The sequence below is a fragment of the Ptychodera flava genome, chromosome 15, assembly GCF_041260155.1.
Source record: "Ptychodera flava strain L36383 chromosome 15, AS_Pfla_20210202, whole genome shotgun sequence".
NCBI classification, from domain to species: domain Eukaryota; kingdom Metazoa; phylum Hemichordata; class Enteropneusta; family Ptychoderidae; genus Ptychodera; species Ptychodera flava.
The window spans coordinates 3,669,995-3,692,328 of record NC_091942.1 but is presented as its reverse complement, the minus strand read 5'-3'; the positions used below and the strand labels follow the sequence as shown (position 1 = coordinate 3,692,328).

Here is a 22,334-nt window from a genome sequence, read left to right as displayed (position 1 = left end):
AAAATTTTCTCACCAACAGCGGTGAGAATAAGAACAGATTCTCACCGATTGCGAGAAAGCGTCAGTTTCTCGCTCTAGTCACGCACTTTTTCCCTATAGTGTATGGCCAGGTTGGGCCGGCAAAATCCAGGGGATCACCTTAAATTTGAAATCTACAAATGGGGGGGGGGGGGCAGGGGGGTAATGTATTTTTCAAATAGCACAGAGGGGGAGGGCTCACTTAATTTTCATAAGTATCAGTCCCGTCAAAAAGCAATTTCCGTGTTCAAAAATATTCTGGGAAATAAAAATGATTCGCTGCATGATTTCATTCTCTGACACCATAAAATGTAAATCTGGATAGCAAGTTATTTCAGGTAAAATATTTAATAGTTACCTGTAGACTACAATGAAAAGTGAAATACTTTTAGGTGAAATTCTAATATCATAATTCTTGTCCACATCTGAACTTTCAAACACCCTATTTGAAGCAAATACATTTGTATAAACTGTCAAACACCTATAAAAGCATAGATTTAGTTAGTTAAGCATTATAAAAAAATGTATTTCTTAGTTTTCTCATAGACTACCATGTATAGTGAATCAACATTTCAGTGAAATTCCAAAATCAAATCTCTTGCACAAACATCTATTTGTACCCACATCAATAATCAGGCGTATATAATACAGAAATTTACCTAGTTTTGTATGGAAAAAATTATTCATAGTTTCCTCATAGTCTACCATGCATAGTGAATCTACATTTTCAGTGAAATTACAAACTCAAATTCCTTGTACAAACTTCCATTTGTAACCACCCTAGTCTAATCAAGTTCATTAACATCAATAATCAAGCGTACATGAATTCACAGATTTAGCTAGTTTTGTATTGAAAAAATCATTCATAGTTTCCTCATTGACTACCATGTATAGTGAATCAACATTTCAATGAAATTCCAAAATCAAATTTCTTGCACACACATCCACTTGCAATCACCCTAGTTTAATCAAGTACATTAAAAATTAATTATCAAACGCCTATAAATTCACAGATTTATCTAGTTTCATAGTTGAAAAAATATTCATAGATTCCTCATAGAGTCTCATGTATAGTGGATGAACTTTTTTGGTGACTTCCAAACTCAAATTTCTTGTAAACATAATATGCACTAGTAACCATCATATTCTATACCAGTACAATCATGTTAATTATGAAACGTCTATATATGCACAAGTAAAGCAAGTTTTTCATTGAAAAAAATTATTCACAGTTTTATCATAGATTCCCATGTATGTTGGATGAATATTCCAAAATCTAATTTTTTGTACAAATAGGATTTGTAACCGCCCTATTCCAATCAAATGCATTTATGTCAATTATCAAACCTATAAATGCATAGATATTGCTAGAATAGAATAGAATAGGATAGGATAGAATAGAATAGAATAGAATAGAATAGAATAGAATAGAATAGAATAGAATAGAATAGAATAGAATAGAAACACACACTGTGCACATGCATAGCATTTAAAGTCCTCCGGCCCATAAGCAAGGGGGTACAGTTCAAGTTCAATGGTTACAATCTACATAACAGAAAACAATCTTACAAATATGAAGTAAGTCTTCATTCTTAGTGTGAAGGCTTTGAAAAAAACCTGGCAAGTTTTAAATATTATTTCTGAATCTGATGTGCTCATGATATTGTTGAACTTACCAAAGTCGGTTCATTAATTGCTTGAGAGGGTAAGTATTCTTTTCATAGCTATAGATATTGCTAGTTTTGTATTGAAAATGTATTACATAGTTTTCTCATAGACTACCATGTATAGTGAAGCAACATTAACTGAAAATGCTCACGTGTTTCATTATATATTGAAGTTATGTGTAAATTTGAACCTTTGCCACATGTTTGCAACTTCATTGAAATTATTATGATCAACATAATGAACAATAATCACTGCCTATTAATTCTAAAAGGTCATGAAGTATACAAATATGTCATTAGCTGAAATAAAAATATTAAAGTTATATGACTGCTCTTATTGTATCACCACTTTATATAGCAAGTGTAATTACCGTTGGCCAAGTCCTTCAAGCCATATATGCCGAGCTGTGAAAGCTCATTAGATATGCAAATTATAAATTAGCTGACATGAAAATGTGAAATGACTTTCGATATTGTTTTAACCTAGTACCTGGTATAATCATCAATGTACATAGCATGTTTTGCCAACTTTGATCAAGTAAATCCCAGTATATATCCCTAATAAGCAAAGTTCATTAAATATGTAAATTAGGAATTGGCGTGAGTAAAAATGCTTAATGATTGTCAATAATGTTGTATCATTGTATCTGCAATATGTGTAGCAAATTTTGTCAACTTTGGTCAAGTCAATTCAGATATATATCTCTAATTAGGAAAGATCATTAAAAATGCAAATTAGGAATTGGCTGAAGAGAAAATGCTTAATGACTTTCAGTAATATTGTATTATAGAGTCTTTAATGTACATAGTAATTTTCATAAATTTTGATCAAGTCAATTCAGATAAATATCCCTAATTATGAAAATTCATTTAATATTCAAATTAGGTTTTGGCTGAAGTAAAAATGTCTTTTGATTTTCAATAATGTTATATCACAGTATCTTTGATGTATATTGCAAGTTTCAACAACTACAATCAAGTTAATTTTGATATAATATCCCTAATTGGGAAAGTTCATTAAATATGCAAATTCGGAATTGGCTCAAGTAAAAATGCTTAATGACTTTCAAAAATGTTGTATCATAGTGGCTTCAATACATGTGTCAAGTTTCATAAACTTTGGTCCAGTCATTTCAAATATATATCCCTAATGAACAAAGTTCATGAAATATGCAAATTAGGAATTGGCTGAAGTTAAAACGCTTAATGACTTTCAATAATGTTAAATCATAGTATCTTTAATATACATACCAAGTTTGGTTAATTTTGATAGAATCAAATCAGACATATATCCCTAGTTAGGAAAGTTCATTAAATATGCAAATTAGCATTTATCTTTCATGTCACCCCTTAATGGTTCCCACTGCTGATATATCTTGGTGTGATCAACATTTGTAGCAAATCTCATCAAATTGTGTGTAGTCGTTTTTAATATATATCCGTTTTTTCTAAAATCATTAATTATGCAAATGAGCAAAAAGTATGCAAGCCACACCCACCAAAAACTAATCAGTTCTTGCCATTCACTTACTGAATATATGTACGAGGTTTGATTCTGATCTGATCAGCTGTTTTTGAGATATTGGACCAACAGACAGACAGACACACACACACACAGATGGACATACAGACAGACAGACAGACAGACAGACAGACAGACATCGCTGCGACATATGCTCACGTGTGTAAACACGCGAGCAAAAAATGTTGGGACATTCTTGAAGTTGACTTTTCTGAAATAATCTTTATGTGTACATTGCAAAGATATGAAAAAAATATGGGGTACCCATGCAAAATTTTTGAAAAAACACATACCAAAATCGACAGACCAGATATGAACTGAAAATGCTCACGTGTTTCATAATATATTGAAGTTATGTGTAAATTTGAACCTTTGCCACATGTTTGTGACTTCATTGAAATTATTACGATCAGCATAATGAACAATAATCACCGCCGATTAATTCTAAAAGGTCATGAAATATACAAATATGTAATTACCTGAAATAAAAATATTAAAGTTATATGACTGCTCTTATTGTATCACCACTTTATATAGCAAGTGTAATTACCGTTGGCAAAGTCCTTCAAGCCATATATGCCGAGCTGTGAGAAGCTCATTAGATATGCAAATTATAAATTAGCTGACATGAAAATGTGAAATGACTTTGGATATTGTTTTAACCTAGTACCTGGTATAATCATCAATGTACATAGCATGTTTTGCCAACTTTGATCAAGGAAATCCCAGTATATATCCCTAATAAGCAAAGTTCATTCATTAAATATGTAAATTAGGAATTGGCTTAAGTAAAAATGCTTAATGATTGTCAATAATGTTGTATCATGGTATCTGCAATATGTGTAGCAAATTTTGTCAACTTTGGTCAAGTCAATTCAGATATATATCTCTAATTAGGAAAGATCATTAAATATGCAAATTAGGAATTGACTGAAGAGAAAATGCTAAACGACTTTCAATAATATTGTATTATAGTGTCTTTAATGTACATAGAAAGTTTCATCAATTTTGATCAAGTCAATTCAGATAAATATCCCTAATTATGAAAATTCATTTAATATTCAAATTAGGTTTTGACTGAAGTAAAATGTCTTTTGACTTTCAATAATGTTATATCACAGTATCTTTGATGTATATAGCAAGTTTCAACAACTACAATCAAGTTAACTTTGATATAATATCCCTAATTGGGAAAGTTCATTAAATATGCAAATTAGGAATTGGCTGAAGTTAAAACGTTTAACGACTTTCAATAATGTTAAATCATAGTATCTTTAATATACATACCAAGTTTGGTTAATTTTGATAGAATCAAATCAGACATATATCCCTAGTTAGGAAAGTTCATTAAATATGCAAATTAGCATTTATCTTTCATGTCACCCCTTAATGGTTCCCACTGCTGATATATCTTGGTGTGATCAACATTTGTAGCAAATCTCATCAAATTGTGTGTAGTCGTTTTTAATATATATCCGTTTTTTTCTAAAATCATTAATTATGCAAATGAGCACAACGTATGCCAGCCACATCCACCAAAAACTAATCAGTTCTTGCCATTCACTAACTGAATATATGTACCAGATTTGATTCTGATCTGATAAGCCGTTTTTGAGATATCGGACCAACAGACAGACAGACAGACAGACAGACGGACAGACAGACAGACGGACAGACGGACAGACAGACAGACAGACAGACAGACAGACATCGCTGCGACATATGCTCACGTGTATAAACACGTGAGCAAAAAACCACTAAATCTCCCATTTTGCGAAATTTGCACTTACCAGCTGAATCTTTATTTTATCGTAAACGATTAACAGATCCCAGTGTGCATATCACATTTTTGCATCCCCAGGACAGCTGAATTAGGACAGTCAACTAAAATATGTGACGTCTTGTCTTGAAAATTAAATATTAGACCCTAAATTTATCATTTAACTGTAAAATTAGTCTTTTTTAAAAATATAAACTTCATATAAATGCACAAAATAATTTTCAAAATGTTAAAAAGTACAGCAATTTCTGTCAAAGAGACAGTGTTCTTTGATTTAGAAGCAAAAAAAGTTGGGGTCACCACGCAAATTTTCTTACTAAACAGCAAAATGTGACGAAAAAAGATGAATTTTGTTAGACCTGAGATTTGACCCTCTAGCTTACTAATATTATGTCAGAGCTACAATTGTTAATTATTCTCTACTGATCTTTCAAAATAAAAATAACTGTCGATTTTTCAGTACAAAAACATAATTTCGGTTCTTTTGATTCATAAAAACTTCTGAAAGAAATATTATAAGGTCACCAGTATGATTTCTTTGCCATTTTGTCCTGTTATTCACGCTCACCAGGTTAGGTAGTCTAAAAGGAACATGTACATCTTCTGGAATAGAATGGTAGCGTACTACCTTAAAACCAAATTTCAAATTTTTGTAAACAAATGCACTTTTTACCTGCCATTGCAAGCAAAGTACACTTATATGAACCTTAAAACATATGTAAGTCTACAGATATAGATGTTTTTTTACGGGAAATCTTAACATAATAATTTGTTCAATACACTCAAATGTATTATTATTTGACATTTCAGGGCGAAGCACATCAGCCACATTTTGCCTGCTAATAGTTGAGAAAAACTGATGGCGCTCCCCAAAAGGCATGCATGAAATTTCATGACCTTTCAAAATGTTTGCGCCAAAAAATTACGAACCACCTGTAATTTCTGTCCAATCTCTTTGAGGGGCATTTCAAAATTATAGCAAGTCAGAAGGGAAGATTAACGTTAACACATTGCGACTTTGTTAGTTGGGTAATTTGAAAAATTCTTAGAATCTTTATTTAGGAGTCTATCTCACCCCCAGAGGTATTTGTGACTCAAGCAATTTTTTATTGGGGGGGGGGGTCATGAAATTTTTGTCATCTTAACAGGGGTCATCAATTTTTTGGTGCAATGGGTAGGGGGTCACTTATTTTGACTGATGCACAGGAAGAATTTGCCGGCCACCCCCGGCCATAATAACTGAACGCTCCCTTATGACTGTGAACTTCTGTTTTCCGAGGAATTGTCCAACCTTAGCAAAGCATATAGTCTTATACCTTATCAGATTACATCTATAATAAATTACCGGTATAAGGTAACATATATCATTGAGCTTTTGGCTAGTACGTGTTCAAATAATTTGTGTTAAATGTTACTTTGTATGAGCACATTATAAGGCAACTGTTAGCTCCTTTTTTCAGTTTTCTATCCACTTTTTACCTTCTTAAGGTGAAGTACTACGAATTACGTCAAAATTAAGTTGTGGTGTCATTTTCTTGAAACTTTGCACAAATATTCTTGGAAGTTGTGCAAGTGCAAAAATGAAATAAAAAATGGGGTCACCACGCTTGTTTCCATGGAAACGGACGTTAAAATGGCGTCGTTAGAAATAAATAAAAATGATATAATTCACTTAAACTAAAGAAAGCAATTATAAAACGCTTAGCAAATGAGTTAATTTTAATAAATACCAAGACTTAAGATCCATATTTATTGAATGTATAGTTTTCATGATGTTTGTGAAGAAATTTTAACATAAGTATCGATTACAAAATGACGATATCGAAATAATATCACTATATATTTTTCGAACTTTCTTCCTGTCGCTTTGAATGGTGTCATTTTGACCAAACTTGGCGAATAAACTCCTGACACAATACCATTTAGTTTACACTTTTAATAAAAGGGTGTCACCACGCTACTTTTTACAATATCTCCAGGTGAATGGGTAATTTGCGCCATATAAATGGGAGAAATGTTAATTTTTCGCTCATATTGAATAAAAACCAGCTTCCTAGGGGGTCAAAATATGACAAGGTTATAGGTCACATGCATTTCTAAGACACTGGGTCAAAAAATTAGGTAAACGCGCAATTTCAACAATGACAGGTGATGTTAAATACATGCGCTACAAAATAACCCATTTGCGGCAGGCTGGAGTTATATCTGCGCAGAAACGTTCTAAAGCGTGTGCGCGTCCGAATTCGTCGTCCTTCACCTTAACTTATTTAGTTTCTCTACTGTTTTTATTGGTTTAATGTGTTTTATTACAGCTACTGCCTTATTAGAATTTAGTCACGTTAATAATGTAATTAATGTTCTCAGAAATATTCACGGCTTACGTTCACATATAGGTTCGGAACCTGACCATCTGAATCTGTTGCCACGGTAACGGCATGTACGTTGACTTGTTCCCCCTTCCAGTGTATATCCATCATCGCATTGGTAAGTACATCTTGCGCCATCCTCATTGTTACCATCGCAACGGACATATCCGTTAGCAGGATCGCGAAGCGAGCTGCATTTCCTCCCAGTCAACGCTTTATAAATTCCAAGCATCAAGACAATAAGTTGTATCTGAGAACATTTTATGTTCAAGGTAAGCACTAATATTTTTCTCAAGAACAGCTTCCTTATATATTTTTTTAAAGTTCTCTTTCAATCCATCAAAGTAACTGTTACTTGAATGGATGTTAAAATTCATCAATGATAATATGATAATGTAGAAATATCTTGCAGAGGGCGACGCACGTACCTACTGAGGTACCTCTAACCAAAATAAGTTTTTTTTTCTGCTCAAAAAATAATTACTTCTCTTTTGAAATAAAGCAAACTATTCACTATTTCATGATCTGGAACTTTTTGTCTGAGAAATCGTCCAATCACAGATTTAAGCGGGTGACCGCTTTTAAAAAAACAGCGCCCACACATGGGCATTTTGAATACCAAGGAACGCCCCTTTAACCATATATGGGCATATTTAGATAACATGTGACTGTATACCTTAAAATGTTGCTTCGCATGAGCTCTTCATGGGGCAGTTGTTAGATTCTTATTTCTGACTCCTATCCATTAGTACTTTTTGCTTAATACTTTGTTTCACCATGTTTAGTTTCTCTACAGCACTTTATTAGTTTAAAGTATTTAACTATGTTTACTACATTAGAAGATTTAGTCATATTAATATGACCAATATTCACAGAAATATTCAAATCTTACGTTCACATGTCGGTTCAGAACCCAACCAGCTGAATGTGTTGTCACGGTAACGGCATGTGCGTTGACTCGTTCCCCCTTTCAATGTATATCCATCATCGCAGCGGTAAGTACATCTTGCGCCATCGTCATTGTTACCATCGCAACGGACATATCCGTCGGCGGGATCTCGAAGAGGGGTGCATCCTCTCCCAGTGTACACTTTACAAAATGCCAAGCATCAAGACAATAAATTGTATGTAGGAATATTTTATGTGTAAAGCAAAGCACTGGTGTTTCTTTCTGAGTTATATCTTTGTTTTATATTTTTAAATATTCTGCTTTCAAAACAGATTGTATATATTTAAAGTAGCTCTAGTTTTATTCCATTCTATCGTGCGCTACGGACATCACCGTCGTTCGTTGCTGAACTGACATAAAAAATACTAGCTGTATGTGTTGTTACTCACAGTTTGCTTACCTCAAAAGCCGCCGTAAATGCTGTAAAAACGTGCAGGCATATTGCATATTGAGGTTATTTATGGTTCGATTTCTGAAGTCATCGTGAATTAATTTATCTTAAAACCATGCGAGCACAGGTGGTTACATCCCGTTCCTCTAATCATTAAACTACATTGCCTTTTTCCGTACAAGGTAAGGCATCATTATGTGAGATAGAACGCGGACGGGCGGACGGGACAGATACTCTAAATTTTTTACCATACTTTTTCTGATTTACTTCTTATGTGGGCTGATTTTAATGCTCTTGGAGTAAATAACATTTTCGCTGGCGTATATTCCGTGAAAATCATAAATGTATTTTCCCCTTACATTTAACACAGGATATCGGCCATCTTGAATTTTGAATATTGGTAAATTTACGGTAATTTGTTACTGTAGTGCCAACATTTGCACACTGACCCCTAACTCTTCTTCCCGATTTTGAAAGAGAACGGTTGCAAGTTTTCTGGAGGAAAGTTCGGGCAGTTTTTCTAAGTTTAATATGTTTTACTTCAGTTATAGTTCTGTCAGATATTTGACCAATATTTACAGAAATATTCAAACCTTACGTTCACATGTCGGTTGAGAACCTTACCAGGTGAATTTGTTGCCATTTATAATTTTCACATTTCGTTCTTAATGATTAATTTATTGCTTTTCTTACATTATTTTAAGGCATCTAACTATCATGCTAGTAGCCCTAATCATTTTCCTAATCATATTTAACATCTTCAAGGTAGGAAATATGCTCGTAGGAGATGGAATTTGGCCATGTGTTTTCAAACACCACTTTCAGTCAACCAAATCCCAAATGAAATGGTAATGTTAAAAAAAACATTTTGCAGACAGCAACACATACACTGAGTCACTTGTTACAGGAAAATAAGTGTACAGATTTTTGCAGTGAAGTAATGATGGTATATCGTCGGCTTAGTTTTTGACTGGAAGAAAAAAAATAACATTTCTCTTACTGGAAACCGTCATTTTTTCCAGGCAAACTATCCCATTTTAGCTAAAAGCATATTATCATTGGCCTCGTGGGACTAGAAATACAACAAACAGCATTAGATATAAGTTGTTACTGAGCTGTTTACCGTGTGCACATTCTAATGTATATGTTAAAAGTTACTTTGCATAAGTCCTCATTTAAAACATTGTTAGCTCTCCCTATTGCTGTCTTCTGTCCACTTCTTGTTGAATGGTTAAAGGCTATCGAACACCCTATTTTACCATATTTAGTTTCTCTACAGTTTCTTGTGGGTTTATGTATTTTACTATAGCTACTGCCTTAGTAGAATTTAGTCTTGTTAATAATTTAATCAATATTCACAGAAATATTTAAATCTTACGTTCACATATCGGTTCGGAACCTGACCAGCTGAATCTGTTGCCATGGTAACGGCATGTGCGTTGACTTGTTCCCCCTTCCAGTGTATATCCATCATTGCAGTGGTAAGTACATCTTGAACCATCCTCATTGTTACCATCGCAACGGATGCGACCGTTGGCGGGAGTTCTAAGAGGAGTACATCCTCCCCCGCCATTCACTTTACAAGACGTAAGTATGAAAGAAATCATATGTCCAGTAATTTATGCAAAACAAGGGTTTGCTCTATTGCTGACTGATAGCAGTTACGTTTTCTTTTCCATATATCTAAAGTAACCTTTGAGTATTTAAGTTTTCTTTCTAAGTGTCAGTATCTATTTCGGTTGTGTCAGACTATAGATATCGTTACAACAAGGAATTGGATGACGAAAACATTCGCTAGAGAGCATAAATTTGTTATCACGTGAGAAAAATAATTTTCTGAAATTCACGAGAGAAAAGAAAATAATCTAATCTATACTTACTGGTATTCTACATATACATGTAATAGTAACGTGCAGTCTGTACATGTACTAGTGTTCTAACTGGTGTGTACATGCACTACCTGTACGGTGTACCAGTGTTCTAACAGGTCTATATAGGCACTACAAGTGCTCTAACCAGTCTATAGGCCTACATGTAATTTCACGGGAAAGATCAACTACATGAGGGTTTAAATTTTTCGTGAAACACTGACCCGACTCGAATAATCACATGGAATTAAATTAATGATGTACTTATTGTTGCAGGAATTAAACAAGTCTTACTTGTACATCTTGGCTCATGACCTGACCAGCTCAGACCGTTGCCATTGCGACGACATCTGCGTTGACTTGATCCTTCCAGGGTGTATCCTCGGTTACAGTGGTACGTACATCTGGTGCCCTCTTCCAAACGACCATCACAATCGACATAACCGTTGTCGGGGTCGGTTAGCGGTGTGCATTGCCTCACTGTGGCCCGCAAGAAAAAATGTTCACAAGATTATTTATTTCTGAATCGTTATGGGGAAATTACGTTGTTTTCAATCGGGTTCGAACTCACAACCTAAGGTATCTAGTCACCTAGGAGAGAAGCATATTTTCGCACGAACACTCTATCCTGTACTTTTGCTTATGTTCGAAAAGATGATCAAACGTTGATTGACGACTTGCCCCTGCATTCCATAAACCTGAAAAGTTAAATTTATGATACGATCCAAGTAATTAAAAATCATGAATTGTGACAGTTCTCTTCTCTGCAAAGGAGAATATAATAAGAGATATAATCAGTGATTTAGGAAATGTAACGCAATGCAGAAAAAACGGGCATCCTAGTCACTTTCTTACTATATTTGAATTACACGTGTTTCTGCTGTTACGGATGGAAAAGGCCTAGTACGAAACTGCAGTGTATATATCCCATACTAATCGATATCTTACATGTCAAAATGAGGATCGAGTAATCCTCCAACCTTTTTTGGAAAACACCGCACCGTTTGTAAGGGAAGGAAAAAACGATTTTTGATAAATTATGCAAATTGACTGTCACCTGATCCCTATGTAACCAATGACTGAATAATACAAATCACAACATTCACCAATATCTAGGCTTTCATAAGATATACACTTTGATGGGATTACAAGCTCGGGTGTTGCAGCGAATTCATTGTTTGGAAGGGCCCAATACTTGTCTTGGAAGCTTAACGGCAATGAAATAAATCAGGTTAGCCATTGATCGACGCACATCTAAAGGTAATGCAAGACGACGATATGGTGGAGTCGACAGCACATATTCTTGAATTGACTTTTTTATCTCTAGAAGCATAATATTACTATAAGTAGATGTCTTACTTTGACACTGGGGTTCCTGTCCCGACCAACTGGGTCTTCTGTCATAGCCTGATCTGCTAGATGATTGACACTCTCGATGTTGGGACCCTGTGCTAATCGAGAAACCCTCATCACAGTAGTAAGTGCAAGTTGTGCCGACTTCGTTATTACCTTGACAACGGATATAACCATGGAGTGGTTCTAGGAGCGGTGAGCAGCTGTTCACTTGTAAAGGAAGAAAACATTGTATTGTTATGACACGCTGCCTCAAAAATGTGTCCGAGTATAGTTCTGTCCCAGCAACGTACCATGACGTACTAACTATGTCAGGCCAAAAAAAATGTTTCTGGTCCTTGACATTCAGCAAAAGTGATACGGCGAGGCAGTTTTCTTTTTTGTCTTTCTCTTTTTATTCCTAACAACGCTGGTTTGGCACAAAAGGTGCAACAATTTGTGTCTTTTATCACTTGCTGCATAATACTTCCGTTCAGCATTTTCGGAAATGCAAACAGGGATATCAAGGATAGCTGTACTGATGAGTATGTATTAACCCCAAAAAAGCCATAACGCGCAGGTTCTGAAATGACGCACTCGGTGACCAGAAACGATCTTTTTTATTGTCCTTATAAGACGGTTATTTATGTATTGTTAAACTGTGCTTTTCAAAGGCTGTTTCTTGTGATGACTTACTGACACAGGTGACTTCAGAACCTGACCAACGGCCAGTGGATTCGCAAGTTCTTGTCGCAGAACCACTTCCAATTGAATAACCCCTGTTGCATTGGTATCGACAACGAGAACCATATGAGGTGCCATCACAATCAACGTAGCCATTGTGCGGCGAATGCAGAATCGGACACACAGAACCTGTGAGAGCAAAAAGAAAAAGGCGTTCAAGCCGCTGATAGAAGGCAGCAGTGCTGCAAACCTTCAGACAAGCATGCATCATACAAGTCAGCAGCACTCAGATCTTAAAGGCAAACAGGCGTAGGAACTGCGCCTGTGCGAGTTTCTTGTTGACAAACAATGTATTTCGTGCACGATAATTAGATGCACCTCATCATAATAGCTGCAACATTTAAATTATACGATGTAGATTATGACAGACATGTTTTAACTTTCATCAATCACCATCGTACCTTGGATATAGTGTTTACAATGGTCGTACGGGTCTCGTACGACCTTTCAGCGCAGTTCCGACGACTGTATCCCTTTAAAGTTGCATTCCATCTAAGGGCAGACAGGCAGACGATTTCGAGGTTTTCGATGTGAATGTATTGATATTGAGTGCTTTGATAAAATCGAAACTTTAGATGGGCAAGTGACAGCTGTTCATATCTAGCCGTCCCCCTCCCCCCCCCCCGCCACGATTTAAATCGTTTCCCTCGCGCACACAAGTTTCCCCTCACATCATTCCCAACAAGAACAACTTCCCTCTGTCCTTATCCTAATCACTACTGCCCCTTCCTCTCTGTTATAGCAGTAATCCTCCCGGTGACAATCCTACAATGTGCTGTTTATCACTTTCAGCCAACTAGATTGGTCCCCGATCCTATCTGATCAGCTGATCCCCAAGAAACTTTTCCGAACATGTTTTTTCCGCAGAGGGCGTTGTTCACTGCCCCAGATTTTTTATGATGAAGCTGGTAGCCAATCAAACAACGGCTCTCAAGATTCGACCTCTTCTTCCTCCCGCTGTGCAAATACAGCTTGCATGTCCATCGCAAGCAATTACACATATTCTACTTGCTTCTCTAAGAGCTACTCACGCGAGCAGACGGCTTCTGTCCCCGACCAGTCTCCTGACTGCTGGCAGGTACGATATTCCGATCCTCGTTCGATGCTGTATCCGGTATTACATGAGTAGTGACACCTTGACCCCGGCGTGTGGGCGTCGCAGGAAACACGACCGTTGGCAGGAGAGCGCAAAATTGAGCAAGATTTAGCTGAGAATAGGAATTGACAATTATTAGTGTATGTAAGCTTAATTAAGCATGCGACAGTAAATATTTGTGACAAATTTAAATACCAACATGGCGCAATACGTTAGATAAGGGTAACTATTAAAAATAGGCAAAATAACCATTTCTCAAATTCATTTTATTTCGATAGTCAACTTGTAAAACGTCTGCAAAATGTCCTTGGCCTGCTTGGAGGTAAATAGTGCGCAATACGTTGCCATTCTTTGCTGGCTGCACTCTGATAGTTCAATGAATGATAATTCAATTCACGGTGCTTTGAGTTTGAAATTAGCGAAAGTGCAATGGTTTCCTGCTGGTTGCGGAATATATTTGTGTAGAAGTCTACGCACTGATAACAAACAAGGACACAAATATGCCCCCAGTAAAGTGTAAATCTTATAAATGTGCTCTGAGAGAGACTTACAATATAATTATGTTTAACGTTGACCTCGTTGTCGTACATCAATCGAAATTACACAAGTTCACAGTATTTACTGTGCTATAACTTTTCCTTGTCTTGTGTGATTTGTTTTTAATCTTTCAGGTTCGGTTTCAGCATCATTGGGAAATATGGGTTGCCCTTGCAATGACTGTGAAAGTCTTAAACAATAATACATAGGGAAAGTTTGTCATTTTATCAGTGTGGTCAATACCAACAATGCCGATGGATGGTAACGAAACTCATGAAAATTTCTCCTTCAGATTTATTTCATATGATGACAGTGAAAACTATTTCTGGATTATTTAAAATGTATAAAAAACAGGAAAAATATCTTTTTAAGGTGGTTGGAAAGGCTAGAGCGTCAGTTATAAATTTAAACAAAACTATTAAAATATAAAAGTAGTCAACATTCTCTGTGGAATAAAAAAAACTAGACATTTGGGCACAAAGGCATTGCAGAGTTATAGCCTGTTGAAACTTCTGAAAAACTGACCAAATAAGAAGAAGTTGGGGAGTCCTTAGTGTATTAACTATGGTAGAGGTCCCCTAGCTTTTAATAAAATGCTTGAAAAGGGAAAGTCATTATTTGCTGTTTTTCAGGAAAGTTTGACAAGGCGGTGCTGGCATTCAGAGTGAGTGACTGCTATTGTAAATGCATTTTTAGATTCTTTGAGTGTCAAAGAGGTGTCAAAAGTGAGATTAACAAAAAAAAATGCTCTATGACTTCAAAAGAGGGGTGCAAATATGGCTTGTTTTCAACATTTTTGACAGAATAACAGTTTTCCTACATACTTGTATACCAATTTAATCCAACTTTGAAATGAGATATGGACATGGAATTTTTTACAGCCTATTAACAAGGTTACAGATAAGATTTGTACGGCACAATTTTCCTGTATTTGAAGTACTTTTTGAAAAATCACAATTTGAAATTTGAAAGAATTTTTAATAATTTTTTGATATATAAACCCATGTAAAATCATAAAAACAAATTTTATTTACAATTCCTGCCGTACAAATCTTGCAATAAATAGTGTCAACATATTTATAACTAATTTGGTAATATTAATACTATCCAATTATTATTAAATTCAAATATGTAAAAAAAATATGAAAAATTAAATTTTAATATTTACTGGTGTCATATTTCAAAATCATGGCTGCAAATATACAGTTTTTATATTCTATGGAGAGAATATTAACTAAGGGAGTTATCCTGAAAATTTGAACTAAATATCTTGATTCTAACACTTGAAACTTGACATTAACTCTGAGAAAAGAATTGGCGCAAAAATAGCCTTTCCAACCACCTTAAATTAATTGAGGGGGGGGGGAATTATTTGGAACCTTTCTACTCACGATAGCACGCTGGCTCTGTTCCGGTCCATCGTCCACGCTCTTCGCAGACACGAGTTACAGCTCCTTCTAGAATGTAGCCGTGATTACACGAATATTGGCACCAGGTGCCTGGCTGGTTGTTTCCCGTACAAGAGATGCGGCCATACTGTGGGGGCGGCAAGGGGGAGCAGCCGTCATCCTTTCCTGTGTAAATCGTAAAGAAGCTAAGTCTGATCAAAGGTGCATACTACCAAGTGATACAGTGTGAATATGTCGAACTGTCATTCCTACCACATATTTTGAGCAAGTCGATTGATACACACAGTTTTCCATAGCAGGTTAGCTTGGGCTTGTCAATGGTCTATGGAGGGAGGAGAAATCAATGTCTGTATACAGACTTTTTCCAGGGGATGTTTTAAAATACGCGTTTTCTTTTTTGTACTTGGAAGTCTTTCTAGTTTATACTCTTTGGCATTAATCCGCTGGCGGTACGCTGGCGATTTCCATCTCAATGAAGAGACCTTGTCCCCGTCAACGCAAAGTGAAAAGTCGACGACAGAGGGCGTTCTGTATCTCCGGCACATTGTACAGGAAGACTGATAAACAGAGATGTATTTGATTACCTCCGCTCATACTTACTGAGGCATATCGGGGACAGACCAGTCCATTCTCCCATGGTACTACATGTGCGAGTAGTTGATCCAACATCGATGTGGTAACCAGTGTCGCAGCGGAAATGGCAGACTGACCGAGGTTTTCTTCCAGTGCAGCTTACGTAGCCGTTGGCTGGGGCTGTTAATTGTGCACACTGTCTTGCTGCAATGGTTACATGGAGAAAAAAAAAACAAATTTTTTCTCAGGCTTCTGAGCGTCAAGACTAATAGCTGACGCGTAATTATCACTTCATTAAATAGATTAGGAGCTATGTTCGTTGACGACAATGGTATTCTGAATGACATAATCTTGCTGTTCGCATCGAATTTGAAGCCGCTTGGTCATCTAGGGGAAATTTTGAATTACATGTGAGTTAAATGAAATACAACGAGAAATACCAAAATGAAAACTTGTCATCTTTATACAGCAGGACCATCTTTGAACGACAATGACAAGCATACTCTAGTTAGCCACACCGGCAAAGTTGACCAAAATGCAAAAATTTGCGGTCCAAAATTTGAGAGAAACAAGTTACCCAACATTTATCGACTTTTGATATTCAAAATTGCCTTCATCGTTGTGTTAAATATATTGGAGGAATTGAATTTTTGATTTTCACAAAAATAAACCATAGTTAACTTATCCATAAGCTTCAAAATGGGCCCAACAACTGGTAAACCAATTTAGTATTTAAAAAGTTTTGAGATATGTGTCCCCGAGGTGCGTTCTGTATAATTCGGGAATACAATATAGACGGTTTGCAATATTTACTTTCCTGAATATAATTACAGTAACTTCATTTCTCGTGACGATGTCCACACGAGTATCCGAGTATAAATAAACCCCTAATCAGTGTGTGCAATAGTGCATCACTGTTTTTACAGAAATAGCCAGCAATTAGGTGTGATAACTATTTCTTCATATCCACCAGAACCATTTGCGTGCATTGGACAGTTTAGATTCCTGTTCGTTGTGTTGTTGTGTACACAATTGCATGCTGAAATTTGTGAGTGGAACCGTACCCATTTTTATTGGTTTGCAAGACACGTAGTAATTTTTTTTTTTAAATTTTCACTGTCCAAATTTTGACCAATACCACTCTTTTTCAAGAACTTTGTCAAGACAAAATTCTTCAATAACTCAAACTAAGGGAATTTGAAAGATCGGATCGGGTACCAAGATGTCAGCTTCTTGACTATTCCTACCATTGATACTCACGTTCACAGCGGGCTTCTACTCCTGACCAATGGCCATCAGCCTTACATCTCCTCGTTTCGGTTCCGGATGCGATGTAGTAGCCAGAGCTGCAGCGGTACGTACAAGTCGACCCGGGAATATCACCCCCTCGACAGCTGAGTCTCCCGTTCACTGGAGACATTAGGACTTCACAACGACGAACTGCAATGGAAATGAAATTTTGCATTGATATTTTTTTCTTTGAGTGACAAATGAAAATCCTCTACATATGAACATATTTCAATTCAGTCTCGTTTTCGACAATTTAGAAAGATATTGAAGCAGTCAGTAAACAAGCAGTGCTTTCACCGTCTTGTCTTCATAAGAATCAATGGTTCATTTTCTTTGAATGTACAATATCGGCGTCTTATTATGTACACTCAAAAATAAACACATACATACATACATACATACATACATACATACATACATACATACGTCTATGCATGCATATATGCCATGAGAGAGAGAGAGAGAGAGAGAGAGAGAGAGAGAGAGAGAGAGCTGTGTAATTGAAGTTTTCCTGGTTGATTCGCCATTGTGGATACACATTTCAACTTGAAGGCAATGTAGTCAATACTCACGTGTACAAGTAGCCTCCGTACCAGACCATTTGCCGTCCGCACCACAAACGCGCTGCTTCGAGCCTTCCGTTATGGAGTAGTGCGAATCACAATAGTACTCGCACACCGATCCTTGGCGATTTTCGTTGCTGCAGGTGATACGAGAGTAAGGGGTCGCCAGAAGCTTTGTGCATGTAATGGCTGCAGAAACAACGAGGAATGAAGTGATATCAGGTTTACACCACACATTGAGTCAGTTGATTACCATTTCGTCGAACATACGATAGATCACATTTCTACTAACATGTACGGAAAAAGTCAACACTCATAAAGTCTTCCAGCGAAATGTTTCATGTTCGAGTGTGTACAGTCCATGATCTGTATAATTTTAGAAAGATTTTCTGCCATCCATTTAGTCTGAGTTCAAGTCCGGATTTGTGAACATATGAGCGGGGTGAACGCGATGAATTGTGTTCGTTTTTCATATGGACCGTGTAACTGGGGTGGACGCGATGAAGAGGACTTTCACCAGAAATACAGCAAACCGGCAGAAACTAAGTACCGCATTCGACCAAAGGAAAGCATGACCTCGGCTGCCAAATTTTAAATAGCTTTGTATGAAATAGAACGCAATAGAGACTGTTGCAAATGATTTTATATTTTTAATTCATCGACTTGGACCAAGTCTACCATTCATGTTCTCTTTAACTTTGAGAGATTTACGTACACAAAACACACAGAGAGACATGCGTAAAGATTTCTGAAACGAAAGTAAATACGGAAAATGTAACCTTATGATTTCAATACTCACCGTGAATAGTAATCGTAAATTGACAATTAGCCGTGTTGCCTGCGAAATCAGTCGCAACATATGAGACTATGTGTGTTCCTTCACGGAAGTCTGTACAGGGTCGTGGCCCCTGACGTGACGGCCTGCGGAGTAAAAGTGAAAGATGGTTGTTTCACAATTATGGTCTCATTCCATAACAGTCTTTTGATTATAAAGGTTCGTATCAGGAGATAATAGCGGTACATGTGGTGTACCTCTTGATAAAAACTCGATTTTAGCGCATTTTAACGACAGTAAAACATAAAATATTATTTTCCTTGCAAGATTATAACGAATGGGTAATTATTCTTACTTTATATGTAGGGGTGCTCTGTTGTCAACTGCGGAGGGTTCTCGCCAACACACTGACACTGTCTCACGACCAGCTGGAATTGTTCGCTGCATGTTGACAGGGCAGCCACGGAAAACCGGTGGTACGTTGTCCAGAGGCACAACTGAGATTTTAGGACATAATTAGAAATATTAAGAGATTGTTTAGCACTACATATAAATGCAATAAAACAAATTTACCAGCAAACATGACCATTAACAAAAACTGAATACAGAAGTTGCTGAAGAAAGTTAACATAGGAAATCTGTCTGTGCGGGTATCTTTGGCACTGAGTAGGAATTTGAAGGCGCTCGTAAAGAGCCTTCAAAAATAAACGATGCAGCCTCTACTCCAGCCTTTTCGATAAATTCGGCCAGGTCGAGTAACATGCTAAAACTTCTCTTTTAGACAGGAGTCAAATTATTATTTCGAGATATGAAAGAACGGGAGAACAAAGGTTCCAGTAAATCTAACGTCCGATGGGTCAGCTTTCAATTTCGTTTCCATCTATAGCCTCGTGTTTATCTAACACTAAAAGCAATGCTCAAGCTTGAACCACGCGAAAGGTAAGAGTACAAATAAAGTGCTTTACAAATCTTAGAAATTGAAATTTTCTGCTCTAATAGCGAGGGAAAAAATCGAATAAAAATTTACCGAATTTGATAGTTAAGAAAATGAAGTTTCGTCCCATATCTAAGTCCCGTTTGACCGATACGTTATGCCGACCTTGTTCCCGTCCAACTTTTACAGACGTAGCTCCGTCAGAACATGTATTTACCAAGCTATTGGGTTCTCAGGGAAATGGCAAAATATTTGTTTTCCAAAAAGTAACTAAGTGTGACTCAATAAGTTCAGTGATTCAGAACGATTGTGAAATACGATTGCAGCTTTCAGCCACTTGGAATTCATGACGGGATGTTATGTCGACTTGATCAGAAACTGACAACTTGCATGAAGTTTCCATTATAAAGTGATCGAGCTCGTCTCAGCGTTGCTGGGATAACCTGTCGGTGACAGAAGGCAGACAGGTTGAGGTCAAAGGCCAAGCCCACATTGGTGAAAAACCACTATCAAAGTGTCAGAAAGCCGATATACAAATGTACCAGGATTCAAGGCTCGGCCTTTGGCCTCGTCAATGACCTCCTGCCCCTGACCGCTAATTACAGCAATCTACGAGTGCTCGTGGTCAAGTTTACCGTTACATATCAAAGAAAGGAGAGGTGCTTCGTGATGTAGAAAATAAGTCATCGTTGATGACACAGTCCCCACTTGTTAATGGGTATTTTGATACAGGTCCTCAGAGAGGATAGAGTCCTCTTCATTAGGTCTGTGATAAAAATACTTTTGAATAAATTCACTTGATACATGTCTGAGTTATGGTTAAGGACATGAAAAAAATCGTAACAAAATGGTCGCACAGTGGCCATAAAGGATCGCATCACAAAACAAATTGATGTGCATAGCTATGACATTGGTCGATGTCCTTGTACCAACTTTGAATAAAATTGGTCGAAACATGCAAATATGCCTGAGAAATGGCTCTGTACATGAAAAAATCGTAATAAAATGGCCGCCTGGCGGCCATATTGGATCATATCACAAAACAGATTGACTTGCATATGTATGACATAGGTCAATGTCCTTGTACCAACTTTGAATAAAATCGGTTGAAACGTGCCTGAGTAATGGCTCTGTACATGAAAAAATCCTAATAAAATGGCCGCACAGCGGCCATTTTGGATCGTATCACAAAACAAATTGCCGTGCACAGCTATGACATTTGTCAATAAGCTTGTACCAACTTTGAATAAAATCGGTTGAAACGTGCCTGAGTAATGGCTCTGTACATGAAAAAATCGTAATAAAATGGCCGCCTGGCAGCCATTTTGGATCGTATCACAAACAAATTGACGTGCATATCTATGACATTGGTCAATGTCCTTGTACCAACTCTGAATAAAATCGGTCGAAACATGCCTGAGTAATGGCTCTGTACGTGAAAAAATCGTAATAAAATGGCCGCCTGGCAGCCATATTGGATCGTATCACAAAACAAATTGACGTGCATATCTATGACATTGGTCAATGTCCTTGTACCAACTTTGAATAAAATCGGTTGGAACATGCCTGAGTTATGGCTCTGTACATGAAAAAATCGTAATAAAATGGCCGCCTGGCGGCCATATTGGATCGTATCAAAAAACAAATTGACGTGCATCTGTATGACATATGAAGTAATCCTTGTATCAAGTTTGAATGAAATCGCTCCAGGCATCTCAGAGATATCTGCGTGAACGGACGGACGGACGGACGCACAGACGCACGCACGCACGCACGCACGGACACACGCACGCACACACGCACGGACATGACCAAACCTATAAGTCCCCCCGGACGGTGTCCGTGGGGACTTAGAAAATAAGCGGTTCCAGTGGTAAAGAAAAGGGGTCATACGTGTAGTGTAGTATGATGAAATATAGAACTAAAGATGGAGCATTATACACGTTTGAAAAACAATTCTTGTTGTGTTAACATCGAAGCCCGTCGCCTACTGGAAATAGAGTAATCTGTCACGAAGTGAGACGAAATTCCCCGAGGGTCAACAAACTCTGGATGATCGTACATATCTCAGGCTACATCATATAAATATTTATATGTTCTGTCTGCATGTATTAACCAAGCTCTTTCCCTTCGTCATATCATCTGCGCATTTTTTGACACTTAGCGCCATAGGATGATTTTTGGGCGTGCTTTAGTTGTAAAGCTGCCAAGTGAATTAACTTTGTTGGCTATCGCAATGTCCGACTTCAACACGACGGATGTCTTTCTAGTACAGCCGTTCTTAAACAGAAATCTGTTACATCGTTCACGTTGCTGCCCACAATGCATGTGGTGTTTTACTATTACTACTTCAAGTTGGTTGGTAAGAGACTTGGGCACACGTAACAACGAGGACATGGGGTTTTATGGGCTTTCTTTGCGGATGCCCCCTGTAATTTGCTATAAATCTATTCCTTATTTGTGAGACCACCTTCTCTTTCATATTTAGTCACATCTGTTGTGTTTGTTTTATACTAAATA

The 22,334-nt window shown here is 36.9% G+C and overlaps 1 protein-coding gene across 4 annotated transcripts in view; it reads right to left on the bottom strand.

Annotated features, from left to right (window-relative positions):
- LOC139150913 (CUB and sushi domain-containing protein 3-like) overlaps positions 1 to 22,334 on the bottom strand; it is an 88,469-nt gene that overhangs the window by 45,852 nt on the left and 20,283 nt on the right. Inside the window, exons 3-15 of one of the 4 annotated variants that reach the window (XM_070723376.1) lie at positions 19,236 to 19,377; positions 18,905 to 19,026; positions 18,115 to 18,294; positions 17,513 to 17,692; positions 16,280 to 16,456; positions 15,662 to 15,844; positions 13,669 to 13,845; positions 12,590 to 12,766; positions 11,921 to 12,124; positions 10,856 to 11,041; positions 10,072 to 10,269; positions 8,246 to 8,443; positions 7,369 to 7,566 (exon numbers count right to left, since the gene is read on the bottom strand). In XM_070723376.1, the coding sequence (XP_070579477.1) occupies positions 7,369 to 7,566; positions 8,246 to 8,443; positions 10,072 to 10,269; positions 10,856 to 11,041; positions 11,921 to 12,124; positions 12,590 to 12,766; positions 13,669 to 13,845; positions 15,662 to 15,844; positions 16,280 to 16,456; positions 17,513 to 17,692; positions 18,115 to 18,294; positions 18,905 to 19,026; positions 19,236 to 19,377 (2,322 nt within the window). The remainder of the gene's footprint in view (positions 1 to 7,368; positions 7,567 to 8,245; positions 8,444 to 10,071; positions 10,270 to 10,855; positions 11,042 to 11,920; positions 12,125 to 12,589; positions 12,767 to 13,668; positions 13,846 to 15,661; positions 15,845 to 16,279; positions 16,457 to 17,512; positions 17,693 to 18,114; positions 18,295 to 18,904; positions 19,027 to 19,235; positions 19,378 to 22,334) is intronic. The other 3 variants (XM_070723377.1, XM_070723378.1, XM_070723379.1) reach the window with 3 other exon arrangements.